Below are 21,021 nucleotides of genomic sequence, written 5' to 3'. Positions count from 1 at the left end.
GCTGTGTTGCCTTCCAGCAGGGCCGAGTTTGCACATTTTCTGTGTTTAATAATTGTTGTTGCTCCACAGCACCCTCATGACACACAGAACTAATAATGGAACCCCACCTGCATCCAAAAAGGATTTGAGGGACTTCCCTGGTGGTGCAGTGGTTGGGAACCTACCTGCCAATGCAGGGGACACGGGTTCGAGCCCTGGTCCAGGAAGATCCCACATGCCGTGGAGCAACTAAGCCGTGTGCCACAGCTGCTGAGCCTGCGCTCTAGAGCCGACGAGCCACAACTACTGAGCCCGTATGCCTAGAGCCCGTGCTCTGCAACAAGAGAAGCCACCGCGGTGAGAGGCCCGCGCACTGCAATGAAGAGTAGCCCCTGTCACCGCAACTAGAGAAAACCCACATGCAGCAACGAAGACCCAATGCAACCAAAAATAAATAAATAAATAAAATTTATTTAAAAAAAAAAGCAAGAAGGATTTGACGCAGCAGAAATGAACTGTAATGGCAAAGCCAACTTGTTTTTCAAGCAACTAGCTCCCAATCTTCCATCAAAATAGAGGTAAAAACTAAGGATGGACAAGGCTCACCCTGACTGCAGCAGTGTCATTCTTTTTACAAAACATTTATTGCAGAGTATTTCGAGCATTCAGGAAAGCACAGAACACCAAACACCCATGGACTAGCCACCCAGGAGTAATGTGTTCACGTTTTGCTCTATTTGTGTCATTTATCTTTTAAAGAAATGAAATACAGCAGTTCCCACTGAAACTCCCTTTGTTCCCCTTCTGTGGTGGTGGCTTCCCAGTGACCATCCTGTGACATTCAGGGCCAAATTATTCAAAATGTTTTGATACATACATTGGGAGGATCCACCACTTGTTGAAACAAGAAGTGCTTTTTTTTTTATCATGGTAAAATGTACATAACATCAAATTTACCATTTTAACCATTTTTAAATTTACAGTGCAGAGGCGTTAAGTACCTTCATATTGTGCAAGAGGCACCACCCGCCATCTCCAGAACTTGCCATTATCCCAGACAGAAACTCTGTACCCATAACTCTTCATTCCCCCATCCCCCAGCCCCTAGGAGCTACTGTTCTCCTTTATGTCTCTATGAATTTGACTACTCTAGGGACCTCATCTAGGTGGAATCTTAACAATATTTGTCCTTTCACATCTGACTTATTTCACTTAACATAATGTCTTCAAGGTTCATCCATGTTGTAGCCATGTATCAAAATTTCATTCCAAGGCGGAATAATATTCCATTGTATGTATAAACCACAACTTGTTTATCCATTCATCTGTTGATGGACATTTGGGTTGCTTCCACCTTTTGCTCTTGTGAATAATGCTGCTACGTACATGAGTGTCCAAATATCTCTTTGAGTCCCTGCTTTCAATTCTTTTGGGTATATACCCAGAAGTAGAATTGCTGGATCATATTACCATATGATGGGTAATTTTAACAGTGCACAAAGGTTCCAGTTTATCCGCATCCTCATCAACACTTGCTGGGTTTTGGGTTTTGATAATAGCCACCTTAATGCGTATGAACAAGAAGTGCTCTTAAAGATCATCTTCTCTTGAAGAGGAGGAGACTGAAGCCCTAAGAGGGAAAGGGTCACACAGAGAGGCCGAAGTCACAAGCAACTCAGTGCCAGAGCAAGACCTGGAACTTGGGTCCCAAAACTCCCACCTGGTTCTTTCTACTAAAACACACAGTCTCATTTCCATGGCTTTATGTCAGAGGGTATAGAGTCTGGACATGGGCCAGATACAGATTTCAAATTTATTTGTTTTGGTCCTAACTTTGTTTTTTAAAACAAATTGAAAATAATATCAACATTTTAAAATGTGGGAGATCCTGTATTTTAAAAATCTAGGGACTTCCCTGGCCGTCCAGTGGTTAAGATTCCATGCTTCCATTGCAGGGGGCACAGGTTCAAACCATGGTTGGGGAACTAAGATCCCACATACTGTGCAGCGTGGCAAAAAAATAAATAAAAAAAAAATCTGGATTTCTGATTTCACTCCCCCAAAATCAGAAGGCCTGGTGACTCTGGACCAACATTCTGGCATAGCATGTTTGGAGCTGAGCAGCAAGTGCCATCTTTAGGTGAGGCATATAGTCACCAGTTTGCCACAGTCCCCACCGCTCCCTAGTATCCTTCCACACAGGCTGCTTCACACATTGGCTAGTTGGTGTGAACACTGGAGTTTGCAGCTCTCTGCTTTCCAAGCACATAGATGTTAGTCATTCTGTGTGTCAGCAGACACATAGTTATGTTTAACATCTCAGGCTGATTCCATACCCCCTTACTCTCTCCTGTTTTACTTTGTCTATATGAATATCTCAGCTATTTCTTTACCCTAGAAATGAAGTAATATTGCAAATAAATAATGCAAAATATAAATAAAGAAGTATTTGAATAGTCTGATTTGGAGACAGCGTGATGTACTTAACTAATCTGATTTGGAGATAGTATGAAACACCAGCATGAAACTCCAGAGACTTGGATGCTTGTCTTAATTCTTCCAGAAAATTCCTGGGCAACTTTAGTAAGCCCATTCCCTGTCTGGCCTCCTTATGCCTATGTGTCAAGTGTGGAGTGGGACTGGGAGATCTCCAAGGCCCCAGGGGGCACTCTAGTTTTTAATGAAGGTAAAACCTACTCCTTTTGTGCGTTGATGGAGAAAATCACTTTGCCCATTTGAGCCACTTCCCAGGACAACCCCTCTGAACTGGCCCTTCCTGTGGCCGCCAGCACACCCACCCTCTGCTTTCTCTTTGCTGGCAGGTGAGGAACGACCTGACCGGGGTTCTGTATGGTGAGGACATCGAGATTTCAGACACTGAGAGCTTCTCCAATGATCCCTGCACCAGTGTCAAAAAGCTTAAGGTAGGTGCAGCTGGCCACAGCCCAGAGGACAGACTGACCGCATGCTCCTGGGGTTCCCCAAATCCCCTGACTTTGAAGGAGTCTCGAATTCAGGCTGTTTCACTTCATCCTTGGCATCTGACATATGAGGAGAAGCTCTCAGAAGCTGGCTTCCCTTGGCTGTCCCCAGTGCTGGTTGTCCAGCACTGGCCAGAGGTCTGATTGCCAGGTGTACAGCCATGTGGAGCTTGCTGGGTGATTCTGTATCTCTCAACCCAGCCTGAGAGGCAACCAGGGCGCAATTATTATCATGTCTGTTGTGAAGAGGCTCAGAGAGAGTAACTCTCTTGCCCAAACCCACAGCAAGGAAGTACTGTTGTTGGAACTGAAAGCTCAGCCTCCTGACCCCCTCCAGTGACACTCACTCCAGGAACAGAAGGGTCAACTAGATGTTTGCCCAGTTGTAAGTAGTTCCTAACTGTCATCTGTCCATTCATTTCCCAAACACCGTGTTTGTGCCAGACACTCTCCTGGGCTCCCAGACACCGTCAGGCCTGCCAGTGTCCTCAGGTCACTCAGAGCTGGTACGGAAGGCAGATACCTCTCAGGGGAACCAGGAACCGAGGGGCTGGGGAACAACGGGAGGAAGTGACTCATCCCTCCCCGGGGAGGATTCAGACAAGCCTCCACCACGCCATGGAGGATGGGCAGGAATGAGACCTGCAGGGTGAATATCAAAGGGCAGGACAGCCATGCTCACTGTGCACTTGGGGTCAGCAGGAATTCCTGGAGGCTGGAGTATCCGGGCGGGGCCGTGGGAAAGATGCTGAGGCCGAAAACAGAATTTGGAGCCAGTTTCCATGAGCCTTGGATGTTGAGCTAAGAAGTTTGGTCTTTTATCCTGAGGGCAGTGGGGAGCTGCTGGGGGATTATAAGAAGGTACAGACATAGTTAGAGCTGTCACCGTCACCTTACTCTTCCATTCGTCATGCCCACATTGAAAGTCTCCTGAGGCCCCAGATGCCAACTGCTGACGTGTCCCTTCTCTCTTGGGCTGGTCCCAGGTTATACCAATCAGAGCGGGTGGCAGTTTAGAGCTCATGAAGCCCTCAGTTCACATATGGGGAGATGGGGAGCAAGGGAGCAGAGCACCCGTTGTTTGTCACCTGCTCAGGAGCAGATACCACATCTGCATTGACATCTCAGCCCTGGGAGCCTCTGCAGATGAGGAAACCGTAGCTAGGGAGAGCCTGCTAGCAGCCTAGGTGTCTGGGGCTGGATCTGCCCAGCTCTTCCCCCACAGACGATTTGCTCTGACGGTGGAGTCGGGCTGTGCAGAGGCCCGGAGGATCCAGAGGAGTGGAGTGCCTACTCTGCAGGGACTACTTGGGGTGGGGCTGGGGTGGACGGGGCTCTGGTGCTGCACTGACATTCTCCTGCCACACGCAGTGTCTCCCCAGGGTGGGCACTGGAAATAGTTTCCTGCACCTCAGAGACCCGGCAGAATTCTGTGGGCTTTAAAATTTAAAGAGCCTTTATGTGTGGAGCAGATGCATTAGTTGAAAGCCTACAAGAAACTGGGGATGGATGGAACTGGGTGCTCTGCTCATCAGCCAGCCAATTCCAACAGAAGCAGGAGTGATATGAACGCTGATGGGAACAGCAGCCGGCCTTTCCAGTGCATTGAGCAAGGGCCAGGCACCCCTGCAGAGCCCTTGACCTTCACTTGCCCATTCAGCCCTCCCCAGAGCCCTGGGACAGAGAGAATTTTTGTATCCCCGTTTCATATATGGGGAGCTTGAGCCTCAACGAGGTTAAGAACTCACCCCTAGTCACCCAGCTGGAAAGTGGTGCGTTGGAATTCAAACTCAGATCTGGGCAATGCCATGGTCCCGCTTCTCCACCACCCCACACAGCTGCGGTTCTGAGAAAGGATTCCAGCATCACATAAGCCCGGGAGAGCAGAGCCAAGGACAGCATGCTCAGGCTGTTGGCAAAGGATCCCCTCTGTGTGGAGTGCTCTTCCCCCAGAACCTGCATGGCTCCTTTTTGCATCTTCTTCTAGTCTTTGCTCAGTTGTCCCCGTTTCCCAGAGGCTTTATTTAAAATTTAAATCCCTTCCCCTCGCACTCCCACCCCCGCTTTCTGCTAATTTTCTCCATTTCACTGATGGACATCTGTATCAGTTTCCTGGGGCTGCCATAACAAAGCACCACAAACTAGGTGGCTTAAAACAACAGAAGTTTATTCTTTCACACCTTGAGGCCAGAAGTCCAAGGTCAAGATGTCAGCAAGGCTATGCTCTCTAGCAGCCTTGGGGACTCTTCCGTACCTTTCTCTAAGCTTCCAGTATCACTGGCAATCCTTGATGTTCCTTGGCTTGTGGCTGTATAACTCCAGTCTTTGCCTTCACTGACATTTCCCCCTTTTCTCTTAACATCATCTTATTAGGACACTAGTCATGTGGGATTAAGAACCTACCCTACTCCAATATGACCTTATCTTAACTAATTTCATCTACAACAACCCTGTTTTCAAATGAAGTCACATTCTGAGGTATTAGGAGTTAGGATTTCTACATATCTTTGGGAGATACAGATCAACCCACGGTAATATCTGACCTCCCATTCATTTTACCCAGTTGTTTTGTCATCTGTCTCCTCCCATTAGGATGTAAGCTCTAGGAGGCAGCAGTTTCTGTCTGTCTTGGTCACTGTTTTATTCCCCAGCACCTGGAACCAAACCTAATTTGCTCAACACATTTGCTGAGTTTGTGTAAACAAAATACCAAGTCTGGACAGACAAAGCTAACAGAGAACACAAGGCTAAAATACTCAGGAACAAAGAAAAGTAACTTCTGGAAAGCTTAGAGAAAAAGCAGATCTCTGGTTTGCTGTGGGATAAGATAGAGAAGGAAGTACAGAGGACAAGGAAGAAAACTAAATAGCAACTAGCAGAATTAAAATCTGCATTGGAGGTAGTAGAGAGCAGAGTTAATGCCAAGGAAACTAAAACTCTTGAATTGCTTTGCCAGAATTCAGAGGAAATGGTCAAAGAGATCAGTCTAATGAGAGGAAAGATAAGTTATGGACACTGGAGTAGGGAGATCCTAAGGGAAAACTGGACAAATGAAACAGAATCAAAATCAAAAACAAAACAGGAATCTCAGTATCAACAAGCACAACTACCACCCAGATCTTGGTTTCTAATACCATTCTCCATGAAAAGGAACCAGGGCTCCTTGGAGAAATGCCTGACTCTAGGACTGGGGCAGGAAACATACAAGATGATCCTGGAACAGCTTGTAGTGCCAGAAAGTTAAGGACGTGCTCAAACCACATCAACAACACACACTGATGGAGGTGTGTCAGAAGAGTACAGCAGCCGACTGAAAGAGCCACTGAAAGAGCTCCCAATGGCCAAAGCTGGGACATTTGAGCAATAAAATAAAAGTGGTATTGGATTATAACCCAAAGTATAAAACAGATACCCATGATTGAGTAAGTAAATGAGAGAGAATAGACAAATCTCCTATGCCAAAGAATTCCAAATAATTTATGTAGATATTTCAGGCCCAAGGAGGTAGAGCAGAACTACCCACTTGTTAAGTGACTTCCTTCCAAAGAGCACAGGATGAAAAGGGGGGAAAAGAAGAGTAACTTTAGAGTGGAAGAATCTGACAACTACCTCAACCAGGTGACCAAGGTCAGCATCAACAGTGATAAGTCATGTTGATAGTATGTACATTTGATATGATGTGGTGAGAAGGGCACTTTACCTCTGTGTTCTTCCTCCCCAAAACCTACAACTCCAGTCTAACCATGAGAAAAACATTAGGTAAATTCTAGTTGCAGGCCATCCTGCAAAATACCTGACCAATGCTCCTCAAAACTATCTAGGTCTTCAAAACTAAGGAATGTCTAAGCCAAAAGTAGCCTACAGAGACATGACAATGATATATAATGTGGTATCCTGAATGGCACCCAGGAATAGAAAAAGGACACTAGAGAAAAGAACTAAGGGTATCTGAATAAAGTATGAGCTTTAGTTAATAATGAATTGATATTGATTCATTATTTATAACAAATATACTATATAAACATAAGATGTTAATAATAGGGGAAACTGGGTGAGGACATATGGGAACTATATATACTCTCTTTGTGATTTTTTCCGTAAATCTAAAACTATTCTCAAATAAGAAGTTTACTTAAAAAAAAATAGGTGACAAACTTAAGTGGGCTCAAGAGAGATCTACTAGATTGGACCATACAAAATTGCCGATATTCAACCATTTTGAAATTACAAAGTCAACAGTTTCATAAGGAAATGTGCAGACTGTATGTGCAGTCTAGCTGGCCTTTCTGCATTCTAGCAGAATTGGTGAATAGAGAGTAATACCCAGACACATTTTGTCAGAAGTTTTGAAATACAAACAGAAAGGGGAAAATCTACAAGTATCTAGCCCAGAAAAAAACAAATTTCCCACAAAGGTGCAAAACCAGGCCACCTCGACTCACTTGCAGCATTCAATCCCAGAGATGATGGAGCAGCTGAGAGACATTCTCCAATGTGTGAGACTCACATGATGTACTACTACTAGCCAGTGCCCTTCTTGAAGTTAATCTTTGAAGTCCTTTATCAGCCTGCCGAGAACGATAGCAAACTTTATAGCTGAGGTCATGACAGAAGCAGGTGAGCAGGGATCACAAAAGCCTGTGGAGAGAGAGCTAAGTGGTCATTATAAAGAGTTGTTATAAAAGTGTATGCAGATGCAGAAATTCATTTTGAAAGCAAATGTGCAAATACATGCAATGCAAATAGATACTGTAATAACAGTAATTGAAATATAAAAACCCAAATTCCATTAACAGAACCAAAGAAGTGAGTAAAAAAAAAATTGGGTGCTAAACTCCTGGTCTTAAGTAGGAAAGGGACTCAAAAGAGACTATTTTGCTTATGAGTTTCATAATTAGAAAAATATAAGGTAAAAAAGGCTTTGAATAACTTAACGGTAAATATGCTATAATACAAACAGAGCCTGAAGCTCCTGAAACATGGAAGATAAAAGCAAAGAAAATCTAGTCCACATATCAAAAAACAGAAAGCAAGTGTGAAAACCAGAAAGTATAAACTAAAACTGCAGACCAAATATAGTCATTCTGACCATAAATTCAAATAGGTCACACTCCCTATGAAGAGGCAAAGACTTTCAGATTGTGTTTTGAAGAACTAACTGTAGTTATATTTACAACACAGTGACACAGAAAGGTCAAAGGTAAAAGTCAGGCAAAAGTACATCAAGCAAACCAAACTGCAGCAAGGATCCAGTGTTCACATTAGAATAAAGAGAATTCAAGGTACAGGTGTTAAACAAGATTAAGAAAGTCATTTTCTATAGATAATGGTACAATTCTCCCTGAGAATAGCACACTCTTGGACCATTATTGCTATAAATTACATCTCACTGAAATATATAAAGAAAATCCTGTTAAAATACAAAGGAGAATTGACACAAACACAATAGTATTGGGAGCCACAGCGTCTCTCTCGCAGTCTTGGACAGATCAGCCAGGCAAAAATAAGCAAGAACATAGAGGAACTGAATAATGGAATTAATCAGGCTGATTTAGCAGATATGTATCAAAGTTTGTCTAAAAGAAAGTCAGGAATAAAACCATCTCTGTGTGATGAAGACCCCAGGCCTTTAAAGACCCCAAGCTCACTCTGGTCCTGTTTCAGTCAGGGGCCTTTAATGTTAACTGTTGCCAGTCTGGGCCGGGAGGCCATCCTTCGAAGAGCCCTGGGTATTCCCATGGTGCCCACACTGAAGCAAAAGTGTGGGGGTGAGCACCAGGCTCGAGACGTGCGCCTCTGTTCATTTTGAAACCACAGAATGCATTCCAGGCCTTAGTAGAGCATAGGTTCTTCTGTCTAGGCATAGAAATAATTCAACAAGAGGCAGAATGACAGGTAAGGAAAGAGTTTATTAGTATAGAGCGCTGTGAGAGATAAAAACAGGAAGGCAAGGGAGTGCCATGCCGAGAACTTAGTGGCCAAGGTTTTATAATCAAAGGAAAAGTGGGGAGGTGAACAAGGCCCCCATCTTCCTCGTTCTTGAGTAGACGTCAAGCTTCCATCATCAGTTCCTCCTCCACGTCAGGTAAGGGAGTTTTCTTGTCCTACATGGTCAAACTGGGACTGTCGTGGTGCTATGAAAATGAGAAAAAAGGCGGTAAAATATACTAAACTATGGTAGATTATCTCAGGTTTCAGTATGTCATCTTTTCCCTATATATATATATATTTAACATTTTTATTGGAGTATAATTGCTTTACAATGGTGTGTTACTTTCTGCTTGATAACAAAGTGAATCAGCTATACATATACATACATCCCCATATCTCCTCCCTCTTGCGTCTCCCTCCCACCCCCACAATCCCACCCCTCTAGGCGGTCGCAAAGCACCGAGCTGATCTCCCTGTGCTATGTGACTGCTTCCCATTAGCTATCAGTTTTACATTTGGCAGTGTTTATATGTCCATGCCACTCTTTCACTTCATCCCAGCTCCCCGTGTCCTCAAGTCCATTTTCTACCCCTGCGTCTTTATTCCTGTCCTGCTCCTAGGTTCTTCAGAACCATTTTTTTTTTTAGATTCCATATATATGTGTTAGCATACAGTATTCGTTTTTCCCTTTCTGACTTACTTCACTCTGTATGAGAGTCTCTAGATCCATCCACCTCACTACAAATAACTCAATTTCGTTTCTTTTTATGGCTGAGTAATATTCCATTGTGTATGTGTGCCACATCTTCTTTATCCATTCATCTGTCGATGGACACTTAGGTTGCTTCCATGTCCTGGCTATTGTAGATAGTGCTGAAGTGAACATTGTGGTACATGTCTCTTTTTGAATTACGGTTTTCTCAGGATATATGCCCAGTAGTGGGATTGCTGGGTCACATGGTAGTTCTATTTTTAGTTTTCTAAGGAACCGTCATACTGTTCTCCATAGTGGCTGTATCAATTTACATTCCCACCAACAGTGCAAGAGGGTTCCCTTTTCTCCACACCCTCTCCAGCATTTATTGTTCGTAGATTTTTTGATGATGGCCATTTTGACTGGTGTGAGGTGATACCTCATTGTAGTTTTGATTAGTATTTCTCTAATGATTAGTGATGTTGAGCATCCTTTCATGTGTTTGTTGGCAATCTGTTTATCTTCTTTGGAGAAATGTCTATTTAGCTCTTCTGCCCATTTTTGGACTGGGTTGTTTGTTTTTTTGATATTGAGCTGCATGAGCTGCTTGTAAATTTTGGAGATTAATCCTTTGTCGGTTACTTTATTTGCAAATATTTTCTCCCATTCTGAGGGTTGTCTTTTCATCTTCTTTATGTTTTCCTGTGCTGTGCAAAAGCTTTTAAGTTTCATTAGGTACCATACGTTTATTTTTCTTATTATTTCCATTTCTCTAGAAGGTGGATCAAAAAGGATCTTGTTGTGATTTATGTCATAGAGTGTTCTGCCTATGTTTTCCTCCAAGAGTTTTATAATATCTGGCCTTACATTTAGGTCTTTAACTCATTTTGAGTTTATTTTTGTGTATGGTGTTAGGGAGTGTTCTAATTTCATTCTTTTACAGGTAGCTGTCCAGTTTTCCCAGCACGACTTATTGAAGAGGCTGTCTTTTCTCCATTGTATAGTCTTGTCTCCGTTATCAAAAATAAGGTGACCATATGTGCGTGGGTTTATCTCTGGGCTTTCTATCCTGGTCCATTGATCTGTATTTCTGTTTTTGTGCCAGTACCATACTGTCTTGATTACTGTAGCTTTGTAGTATAGTCTGAAGTCAGGGAGCCTAATTCCTCCAGTTCCGTTTTTCTTTCTCAAGATTGCTTTGGCTATTTGGGTCTTTTGTGTTTCCATACAAATTGTGAAATTTTTATTCTAGTTCTGAGAAAAATGCCATTGGTAGTTTCATAGGGATTGCATTGAATCTGTAGATTGCTTTGGGTAGCAGAGTCATTTTCACAATGTTGATTCTTCCAATCCAAGAACATGGTATATCTCTCCATCTGTTTGTATCATCTTTAATTTCTTTCATCAGTGCCTTATACTTTTCTGCATACAGGTCTTTTGTCTCCTTAGGTAGGTTTATTCCTAGGAATTTTATTCTTTTTATTGCAATGGTAAATGGGAGTGTTTCCTTAATTTCTCATTCAGATTTTTCATCATTAGTGTATAGGAATGCAAGAGATTTCTGTGCATTAATTTTGTATCCTGCTACTTTGCCAAATTCATTGATTAGCTCTAGTTTTCTGTTAGCATCTTTAGGATTCTCTATGTATAGAGTCATGTCATCTGCAAACAGTGACAGCTTTACTTCTTTTCCGATTTGTATTCCTTTTATTTCTTTTTCTTCTCTGATTGCTGTGGCTAAAACTTCCAAAACTATGTTGAATAATAGTGATGAGAGTGGACAACCTTGTCTTGTTCCTGATCTTAGAGGAAATGGTTTCAGTTTTTCACCATTGAGAAAGATGTTGGCTCTGGGTTGGTCATATATGGCCTTTACTATGTTGAGGTAAGTTCCCTCTATGCCTACTTTCTGGAGGGTTTTTATCATAAATGGGTATTGAATTTTGCTGAAAGCTTTCTCTGCATCTATTGAGATGATCATATGGTTTTTCTCCTTTAATTTGTTGATGTGGTGTATCACATTGATTGATTTGCATATATTGAAGAATCCTTGGATTCCTGGGATAAACCCCACTTGGTCATGGTGTATGATCCTTTTAATGTGCCGTTGGATTCTGTTTGCTAGTATTTTGTTGAGGATTTTTGCATCTATGTTCATCAGTGATATTGGCCTGTAGTTTTCTTTCTTTGTGATCTTTTTGATCTTTGTATGAGGGTGATGGTGGCCTCGTAGAATGAGTTTGGGAGTGTTCCTCGCTCTGCTATATTTTGGAAGAGTTTGAGAAGGATAGGTCCTAGCTCTTCTCTAAATGTTTGGTAGAATTCATCTGTGAAGCCATCTGGTCCTGGGCTTTTGTTTGTTGGAAGATTTTTAATCACAGTTTCAATTTCAGTGCTTATGATTGGTCTATTTATATTTTCTATTTCTTCCTGGTTCAATCTCAGAAGGTTGTGCTTTTCTAAGAATTTGTCCATTTCTTCCAGGTTGTCCATTTTTTCGGCATATAGTTGCTTGTAGTAATCTCTCACGATCCTTTGTATTTCTGCAGTTTCAGTTGTTACTTTTCCTTTTTCATTTCTAATTCTATAGATTTGAGTCTTCTCCCTTTTTTTCTTGATGAGTCTGCCTAGTGGTTTATCAGTTTTTTTTTTATCTTATCAAAGAACCGGCTTTTAGTTTTATTGATCTTAGCTATTGTTTCCTTCATTTCTTTTTCATTTATTTCTGATCTGATCTTTATGCTTTCTTTCCTTCTGCTAAGTTTGGGGTTTTTTTGTTCTTCTTCTCTAATTGTTTTGGGTGTAAGTTTAGGTTGTTTATTTGAGATGTTTCTTGTTTCTTGAGGTAGGATTGTATTGCTATAAACTTCCCTGTTAGAACTGCTTTTGCTGCATCCCATAGGTTTTGGGTCATTGTGTTTTCATTGTCATTTGTTTCTAGGTATTTTTTGATTTCCTCAGTGGTCTCTTGGTTATTTAGTAGTGTATTGTTTAGCCTCCATGTGTTTGTATTTTTTACAGATTTTTTTCTGTAATTGATATCTAGCCTCATAGGGTTGTGGTTGCAAAAGATACGTGATACGATTTCAATTTTCTTAAATTTACCAAGGCTTGATTTGTGTCCCAAGATATGATCTATCCTGGAGAATGTTCTGTGAGCACTTGAGAAGAGGGTGTATTCTGTTGGTTTTGGATGGAATGTCCTATAAATATCAATTAAGTCCATCTTGTTTGATGTATCATTTAAAGCTTGTGTTTCCTTATTTATTTTCATTTTGGATGATCTGCCCATTGGTGAAAGTGGGTTGTTAAAGTCCCCTACTGTGATTGTGTTACTGTTGATTTCCTCTTTTATGGCTGTTAGCATTTGCCTTATGTATTAGGTGCTCCTATGTTGGATGCCTAAATATTTACAATTGTTATCTTCTTCTTGGATTGATCCCTTGATCATTATGTAGTGTCCTTCTTTGTCTCTTGTAATCGTCTTTATTTTAAAGTCTGTTTTGTCTGATATGAGAATTGCTACTCCAGCATTGTTGTGATTTCCATTTCCATAGAATATCTTTTTCCATCTCCTCACTTTTAGTCTGTATGTGTCCCTAGGTCTGAAGTGGGTCTTTTGTAGGCAGCATAAATACAGGTCTTGTTTTTGTATCCATTCCGCCAGTCTATGTCTTTTGGTTGGAGCATTTAATCCATTTACATTTAAGGTAGTTATTGATACGTATGTTCCTGTTACCATTTTCTTAATTGTTTTGGGTTTGTTATTGTAGGTCTTTTCCTTCTCCTGTGTTTCCTGCCTAGAGAAGTTCCTTTAGCATTTGTAAAGCTGGTTTGGTGGTGCTGAATTCTCTTAGCTTTTGCTTGTCTGTAAAGATTTTAATTTCTCCATCGAATCTGAATGAGATCCTTGCTGGGTAGAGTAATCTTGGTTGTAGATTTTTCCCCTTCATCACTTTAAATATGGCCTGCCACTCCCTTCTGGCTTGCAGAGTTTCTGCTGAAAGATCAGCTGTTCACCTTATGGGGATTCCCTTGTATGTTATTTGTTGTTTTTCCCTTGCTGCTTTTAATATTTTTTCTTTGTATTTAATTTTTGATAATTTGATTAATATGTGTCTTGGCATGTTTCTCCTTGTTTTATCCTGTATGGGACTCTCTGTGCTTCCTGGACTTGACTATTTCCTTTCCCATATTAGGGAAGTTTTCAAGTATAATGTCTTAAAATACTTTCTCAGTCCCTTTCTTTTTCTCTTCTCCTTCTGGGACCCCTATAATTCTAATGTTGGTTCGTTTAATGTTGTCCCAGATGTCTCTGAAAGTGTCCTCAATTCTTTTCATTCTTTTTTCTTTATTCAGCTCTGCGGTAGTTATTTCCACTCTTTTATCTTCCAGGTCACTTATCCGTCCTTCTGCCTCAGTTATTCTGCTATTGATTCCTTCTAGAGAATTTTTAATTTCATTTATTGTGTTGTTCATCATTGTTTGTTTGCTCTTTAGTTCTTCTAGGTCCTTGTTAATTGTTTCTTGTATTTTCTCCATTCTATTTCCATAGTTTTGGATCATCTTTACTATCATTACTCTGAATTCTTTTTCAGGTAGGCTGCCTATTGCATCTTCATTTGTTTGGTCTTGTGGATTTTTGTCTTGTTCCTTCATCTGCTGTGTGTTTCTCTGTCTTCTCATTTTGCTTAACTTACTGTGTTTGGGGTCTCCTTTTTGCAGGCTGCAGGTTCATAGTTCCCGTTGTTTTTGGTTTCTGTCCCCAGTGGCTAAGGTTGGTTCAGTGGGTTGTGTAGGCTTTCTGGTATAGGGGACTGGTGCCTGTGTTCTAGTGGATGAGGCTGGATCTTGTCTTTCTGGTGGGCAGGACCACGTCTGGTGGTGTGTTTTGGGGTGTCTGTGACCTTATTATGATTTTAGGCAGCCTCTCTGCTAATTTGTGGTGTTGTGTTTCTGTCTTGCTAGTTGTTTGGCATAGGGTGTCCAGCACTGTAGCTTGCTGGTCGTTGAGTGCAGCTGGGTCTTGGCATTGAGATGGAGATCTCTGGGAGAGCTTTCGCCGTTTGATATTATGTGGAGCCGGGAGGTCTCTGGTGGTCCAGTGTCCTGAACTCGGCTCTCTCACCTCAGAGGCACAGGCCTGACACCCGTCTGGAGCACCCAGACCCTGTTAGCCACATGGCTGTGCCAAGCCAGAGTCTGGTCCAACATTGCCTATATTTTTGTTTTGAGTGTGCACAGAGGAGCATGTCCTAGGAGTCATTAACTTACTGACCTCCCTGGGCAGGATGTGGGTCTCATTCCACCATTGTTTTATTGTTTTGGGGCATGTCTCATGCTTCTATTGCATGGTTTTGTTGCTAGGCAAGCCTGCTTCCTTGAGTGCTTATTTACTTACAGGGGTCTCCCATACTTTTTTCTTTTACTTATGATCCCTTAGTGGGATTAACTATTTAATCATTTGCTTTGTCCCTTTACTCTGTCCCTATCAATTTCAGTTGCTTTATTGGCCTTCTGTGGAGCAGCCCCCAAGCCATCATTCAGGATTCAGACTCCAGGCAAATCTCCCTATTTTATAAGTCAGCTGATTAGCAACCTTAATTCCATCTGCAATGTTAATTCCCCCTTGCCATGTCACACAGCATATTCACAGGTTCCAGGGATTAGAACATGGACATCTTTGGGGAGCCATTATTCTATTACAGGAAGACCACAAGGATAGCTCTTGAGGGGAACTGTTCCCCACTTTGCTTCATGGGAAAGTCCTAGTGGGAATTACCTGCCCCGCCATGGGCCGGGAATCCAGCCTGACTGCCTGAACCTGAGGTTCATACCAGCACCCCGAGGGGATGCAAAGCTACAGGATAAATGTAGTGCATCTTCCCAGCAGGCCAGTTTTGCTCAGAGACATGGGAAGAAAAAGCATTATTTTTATCTTAAGATAAACATAGATATGTTATTGGAAGGCTAAATATACATGAATTTTCAAGATAAAATAATAAACTTTAAAGAAATGCCATGCTTTGCCAGTGGGCTGCTATGGGCTGTACCGTTTTTCACTCCCGTCCTTAAGAGTATATGTCTCCTGCTTCTCTGCTTTTAGGGACACTTCTGGAGAAGAAAAAAAAAAGTCTAAGAAGGACTAATTTTAGCTAAATAAAAGAGAATACTCATTCTGGGTGTGGAATCAGTCTGTCAGAGCCAAGAGGGACTTTGGAAAACATCTTTGCTAACCCTCTCAGGCTTACCCCAGGTCTCACAACCAAAGTGGGGGAGTCGGAGCAGGCCTGGGCTTCTCAACACTTCACGAGTGCCCACTGCTCCAGGTCAGGGGCACCTCCCAGCCTGCATCATGGCCGGCCTCTAATAGCTCAGCCACCTTTGGGCTCATTGCACCTTACCCCTTTCTACAACGTTGAACATGGTTTCATTTGATTTTTCAGCAGCCCAGTGGGGTAGTGGGGTAGTGTGCGTCTGTAGGAAACCAGGAAGCTATTAAACGTAGGCTGAGACAGATGCAGAGATGGCAGGAGGTCAGTGTCCGGGTCAACCCTGATCTTCTAGCAGGACCCCACGCTGCTGTCACAGGGAAGCAAGATGGGTTGCCTTCTGCTTTCCTGCTCTTTTAAATGCACATCAGCTGTCTTAATGTCTCAGGGTTACACTTGCTGCTCAGGTCCTTTGACTTCAAAATCCATAGGACTTTTCTCCATGAGTCATTGCTGCAGACTCGGTACTGAGCCCCAGCAGCCCAGGCCTGGTGGGGTTGGCCTTCTCAGCGTGGGAGGTAATATATAGGAGTGACTGGTCAAATGCTTGGGCTCTGGGGCCAGACCCACATTGGGTCGAGGCCAAAGTCACCACTTCTTATCCCTGTGACCTGGTGTCTTAGGTTGAACTCCCTAGAAACAGAGCCTGGGATTCTTGTGAAAGAGATTTATTGAGAGTGGGCTCAGGAGAAGGGGAGAGAAGCAGGATAAGGCAAGAGGGTAGCTAGGCCAGAATGCCTTTTGGCTGGAGATGGGTTTAACCTGGCCTCACCGGATCTCTGGAGCACAGTCTGCACCACAGAGCTGGTCCCACCTTTCAGCAAGAGGGCTGGAGTTTTCTACCCATGTGAGTCAGTCACTGGCTGCTATGGGATGTGGGGCACAACATGGCCTTCTAGGGCCAGGAAGCTCCCCTTGGCTGAGGGAAGTTCTCCAGAGAAGGGAGGGAGCTGGTGGCAGCGCACCATCGCTGCAGCTGGGTTGGGTGCACTAGCCCGGAGGAGGGGATCCAGCAGGACCAACAGTGTCTGCTGTGCCTAGGACAGTTGCTTAAGTCTTTGGGCCTCAGTTTGCTCATGAAACTATCCAGAGTGGGCATAATTATAGCACGTACCTCCTAGGGCAGTGGCTAGAAAGAGCTCGGGAGCTGTCATTTATTTTGACTCTGCTAGGATCCCGTGTAAAGTGGGGCTTTATACAGTAGTGCTTTGAATTGAGTCATCCTTCTTAAGTGTCATTTTTTATATGTGAGATTTTAGCTCCCTTTAAGGGCCCCAGAGACAAAGAGGTCCTAGACAACAGATGAGAGGGGCCAGGGAAGAGGAAGGGAAATCCACCCAGGGTTTGGACTGAGTACCCCTCCCCAGGCCTCCTGCCCCATGGCTGTTCCCTTCCATTTTTGCCCCCCATGGGGTGTGGCCTGTTGAGGGTGTGAACATAGGTCTCTGCTACCATCCATTACCTTAGATCTAGCCCTCTAAGAAGAAGCTGTCATTTGTCTGATCTCGGGACATCTACTTTCACTCCAGGCGGCCCCCTGCAGAGCCAAGAGTCCATGGCAGGGATTTTTGAGACCCTGCCCTCTGCCACGTTCCAGCTCTAACATCACAGCACCATTCTGCGCTGTCGTCCTTAGAGATGGTCATGGCTGTCCTCCCCTACCCCTGGCAGCCCTTCAACTGCCCCAAAGCCCTTTCAGCCATAGAGGAGAGTGCACTGATACCCCTGGTAGGGAGGTGGGCGGGCTTGGCCAGAAGCAGGGTCCACTGCCAACACAAAATCTCTTTCCTCTCTCTGGATTTTAAGGAAAACATACAAGTTATGCAACATTGAAAAGTGTGATTCTGGAACTTTTGTGAGAGTGTGGGTGTGTTAAAAACTTTTAAGATTCCCCCGATCCAAAATGTTTCCCTTCACCCCTGAATCTTCCAGTAAATTGCTACTCCAGAAAGAAGAACCAGGCATATCCGCACTTTTCATACTCTCAGGAGAACTCCTCTGCCCTGGGAGTACACATATCCCATTTTGAGAAGCACCTTCAACTCTTTATGCTGCTCTCAAGGGCCCCCTAAGGATCCCAGTCCAGTCATATTTCCCATTATCCTCTGCCTACCCTGGGATCCAGGCTCCACCTGCACTGAGTGCTGGCTCGTCCTCTTTTCTCCCAGGCTTTGCAGCATCTTGCCCTTCTTACTCACTGTCTAGAGTCAGAGTGGGTGTGAATAGCTTCCTGCATCAGGCATAACCTGGCCCCGGATAGGCTGTTTCTCCAGGACCCTCTAATGGTCAGGGGACACCAAGGCAAGATTGCTGGTTTTGGGGTGCTGTGCTGGATTTGGGAAAGATTTTTGCCTCTCTGGGAAGGGGTTAACAAGATCAGCAATCCCTTGGGCCCCCATCCAGTCCTAAAAGTTTGGGAGCACAGAACCAAGCAGTCAATGCAACTTGGTTGTCATGGCAACAGAGACACTAAATGGTCCACAAGTGGCAGAGCTGTTTATTTATCTGTTAGCAGGTGACCAGGTGGTCAACCATGAAGATGCAAGTCCCTCGGTCCATTCAAGAAATGAACATGGTGAACCCAACCAGTACCTAGGCCCTAGGCTAGCAGGATATTAGTGCAGTTGGTGATAATAACCAGCAGATACTGAATAACCAATGTGGGCCAGGCGTTGTGCTTGTGCTTCACACAGCATTCATTCACTTAATCACACATTTAATACCTATTTATTGATATATGTGTCATGCCTTGTTCTGGGAGCTGGAGACCCAGAGATGGATCAAGTTATCCTCAGTCCAATGGGGAAAACAAACAAGTAGACTCAGGCCATGATAGAGGGAAGCACAGAGTGCTCTGGGCCCACAGAGGAGCAAATGACCACCAAGCCTAATGGGACAGAGATGGTTTCTCAGAGTAGGAATGCCTGAGCTAAGGCAGGAAGGGGGAGTAGCAGCTCTCCAGGCAGAGCGTGTAGAGTGGGAGGGAATGGCATTCTGGATGAATGAACTTGTAGAAAGAAAGAAAGGGGACAGAGTGAGAAAGTGAATGAATGAATGAGTGAATGAATGAAGGAGTGAATGGCAGACCATTTAAGAGAACTGCAGGTAGTTCATTCTCCCTGCTGTGGAGGAGTAGCAAAAAATGTGATTAGAGAAATGAGCAGGAGTGAGTTGGTAAAAAATTTGGAATGTTCCAAGGAGCTCAGAGTTTGATCTGTAAAGCTCCAGGAGCCATGGAAAGATTTTACATAATCAAATTTCAATCTTGGAATGATCCCCTTGTGTGCTTTCTGGAGACTGGGTGGATGGAGCAGGACTAAAGGCAGGGATCCAGCTGGGAGGCTGTAGTGGTTCACCACGTAGAGAGTGATGGTGGCTAAACCCAGGACAATGGGGCTGGAGACATGGGGGCGATTCAGGAAGCTAGTGAGCAGACAGAACCAACAGGCCATGGTTATGGCTAAGATGAGGAGAGGAGTGAATCTAGAATGGCTCCCAAGTTTATGACCTTAGGGAGTAGGAGGTTGACAACTCCGTTCTAGAGATGGACAATACAGGAGGAGGAAGTAGGCATGTTGGGAATGATGATGAGTTCAACTTGGGGCATGTTGAGAGAATCCAAGTGGAGGTGTCCAGGGGGCAATTGGAGAAAAGTCTGGGCTGGGGAGGGAGACTTGGGAGTCCACAATGCTCAGAGGGGAGTTGTGGCTGGGGTCATGAATGAGATTGCCCAGGGAGAGTGATGAGGGCAGAACTGTATGGAACACCAGCATTAGGGATGGGCAGAAAGACGAGGAGCTGATTCAGAGTCTGAGCAGGAATGACCAGGAGGCAGGAGGGAGCCAGGAGAGAGCACCATGGAAGCCAGTGGGTGGGTTTCATTACCATGAATCCTACAACCACTGGGTCAGGCAGGGAATATTATCCCCATTTCAGAGATAAGGAGATTGAGGCTCCAGGACATTAAGACCCAGGGTCATGTAGCTGGTCAGTGCCGGAGCTGGGATGTGAACCTAGGTCTCTCTGACTCCAAAATCCAATAAGCTGTTTCTACTATACCGTGTTTAGCAGCACAGGGCTTGGCACAAAGTAGATGCTCCATAAATGTTTGCTGGATGGATATGGATATGGATATGGGTAGGTGAATACTGTTAGCAGCAAGAAATGCTATAAAAAATTCGACAAACAAGCAGAAAGACCCTGGAGTGTGCCCGGGAGTACGGCCACAGAACAGAAGCAGCTTAGAACTTTCTATAGCATTGCAGCCATGGTGATGACAAAGGCTTGCCTTCCTTCAACTGCTCTGTTAATGATCTTTCAAAGTCCTTTCAGAGGAAATTTTTTTTTCTTCTTTCCATTCTTGCTTGCAAACGAAGGGTGATTTTAGAATCCAAGTCTTTTTTATTTTGCTAAAGTACATGATGAGTAAAATGGCCTCCCAGTCAGCACTTTCCAATTTTGAAAGATGCTAAAAACTGATCTTTAAAGGGATGTTTCTCTTCTTTATGCATCAGAGAGCCTTGAGGCTTGCTGGAAAGGGCGGGGTAAATGGCAGCAAGGTAACATCACCTGCAGGACTGAGTGTCAGTGCGGAGGGCAGGACTGGGATGGAGCAAGCGTGTGGGCCGGGGCCCGGCTGGTCTCCTGGAGGCTACCTGTACATCCTCCTTCTGCCTGTTCTATATGGGGGCAGGGCAGGGTTCCTTCCCCTAGAAAGCAACCAAGAACCCCTTACCCTGACCCAGGAGGGAGCCTCAGGCAGACACTCAGTAAATGTTTGTTGAATGAATAAATGAGTGATAGGACCCATGGTACAATATATACCTATTAACCATATTGAGATATTAAGATAATAAGTAACCATTTATAGAGCTTTTGAATATAGATTTTCCTTTGCAATAAAGGGAGAAGAATAGGTTGGGAGAAGGTTATAAGACACTAATTCTAGCTGGGTGTTTACTCTGTGCCAGGAACTATGTTAAGCACTCTATGAGGATTATCTCATTTAGTCCTCTCAGCAGCCCTCTAAGTACTGCCATTATCTGCATTTTGCAGATGAGGAAATTGAGGCTAAGATGGGAAAAGGAGCCACTTGAGGCCACCCAAGTGGAGCTGAGATTTGAACAAAGCTGAGAACTCAAAGAGACTCTGAAACTTCTTAATT

General features: G+C 43.7%; 1 protein-coding gene across 1 annotated transcript in view; it reads left to right on the top strand.

Annotated features, from left to right (window-relative positions):
* GABBR2 (gamma-aminobutyric acid type B receptor subunit 2) overlaps positions 1-21,021 on the top strand; it is a 367,936-nt gene that overhangs the window by 175,834 nt on the left and 171,081 nt on the right. The window contains exon 4 of the mRNA XM_022600053.3: positions 2,802-2,903. Within this exon, the coding sequence (XP_022455761.1) occupies positions 2,802-2,903 (102 nt within the window). The remainder of the gene's footprint in view (positions 1-2,801; positions 2,904-21,021) is intronic.

The sequence above is a fragment of the Delphinapterus leucas genome, chromosome 6 (genome assembly GCF_059928025.1).
Source record: "Delphinapterus leucas isolate spDelLeu-1000000601 "Yukka" chromosome 6, BTC_Dleu_Yukka2, whole genome shotgun sequence".
NCBI lineage: Eukaryota > Metazoa > Chordata > Mammalia > Artiodactyla > Monodontidae > Delphinapterus > Delphinapterus leucas.
Note: the sequence above shows the minus strand (reverse complement) of the source record. Positions and strands in the feature narration are given on the sequence as shown.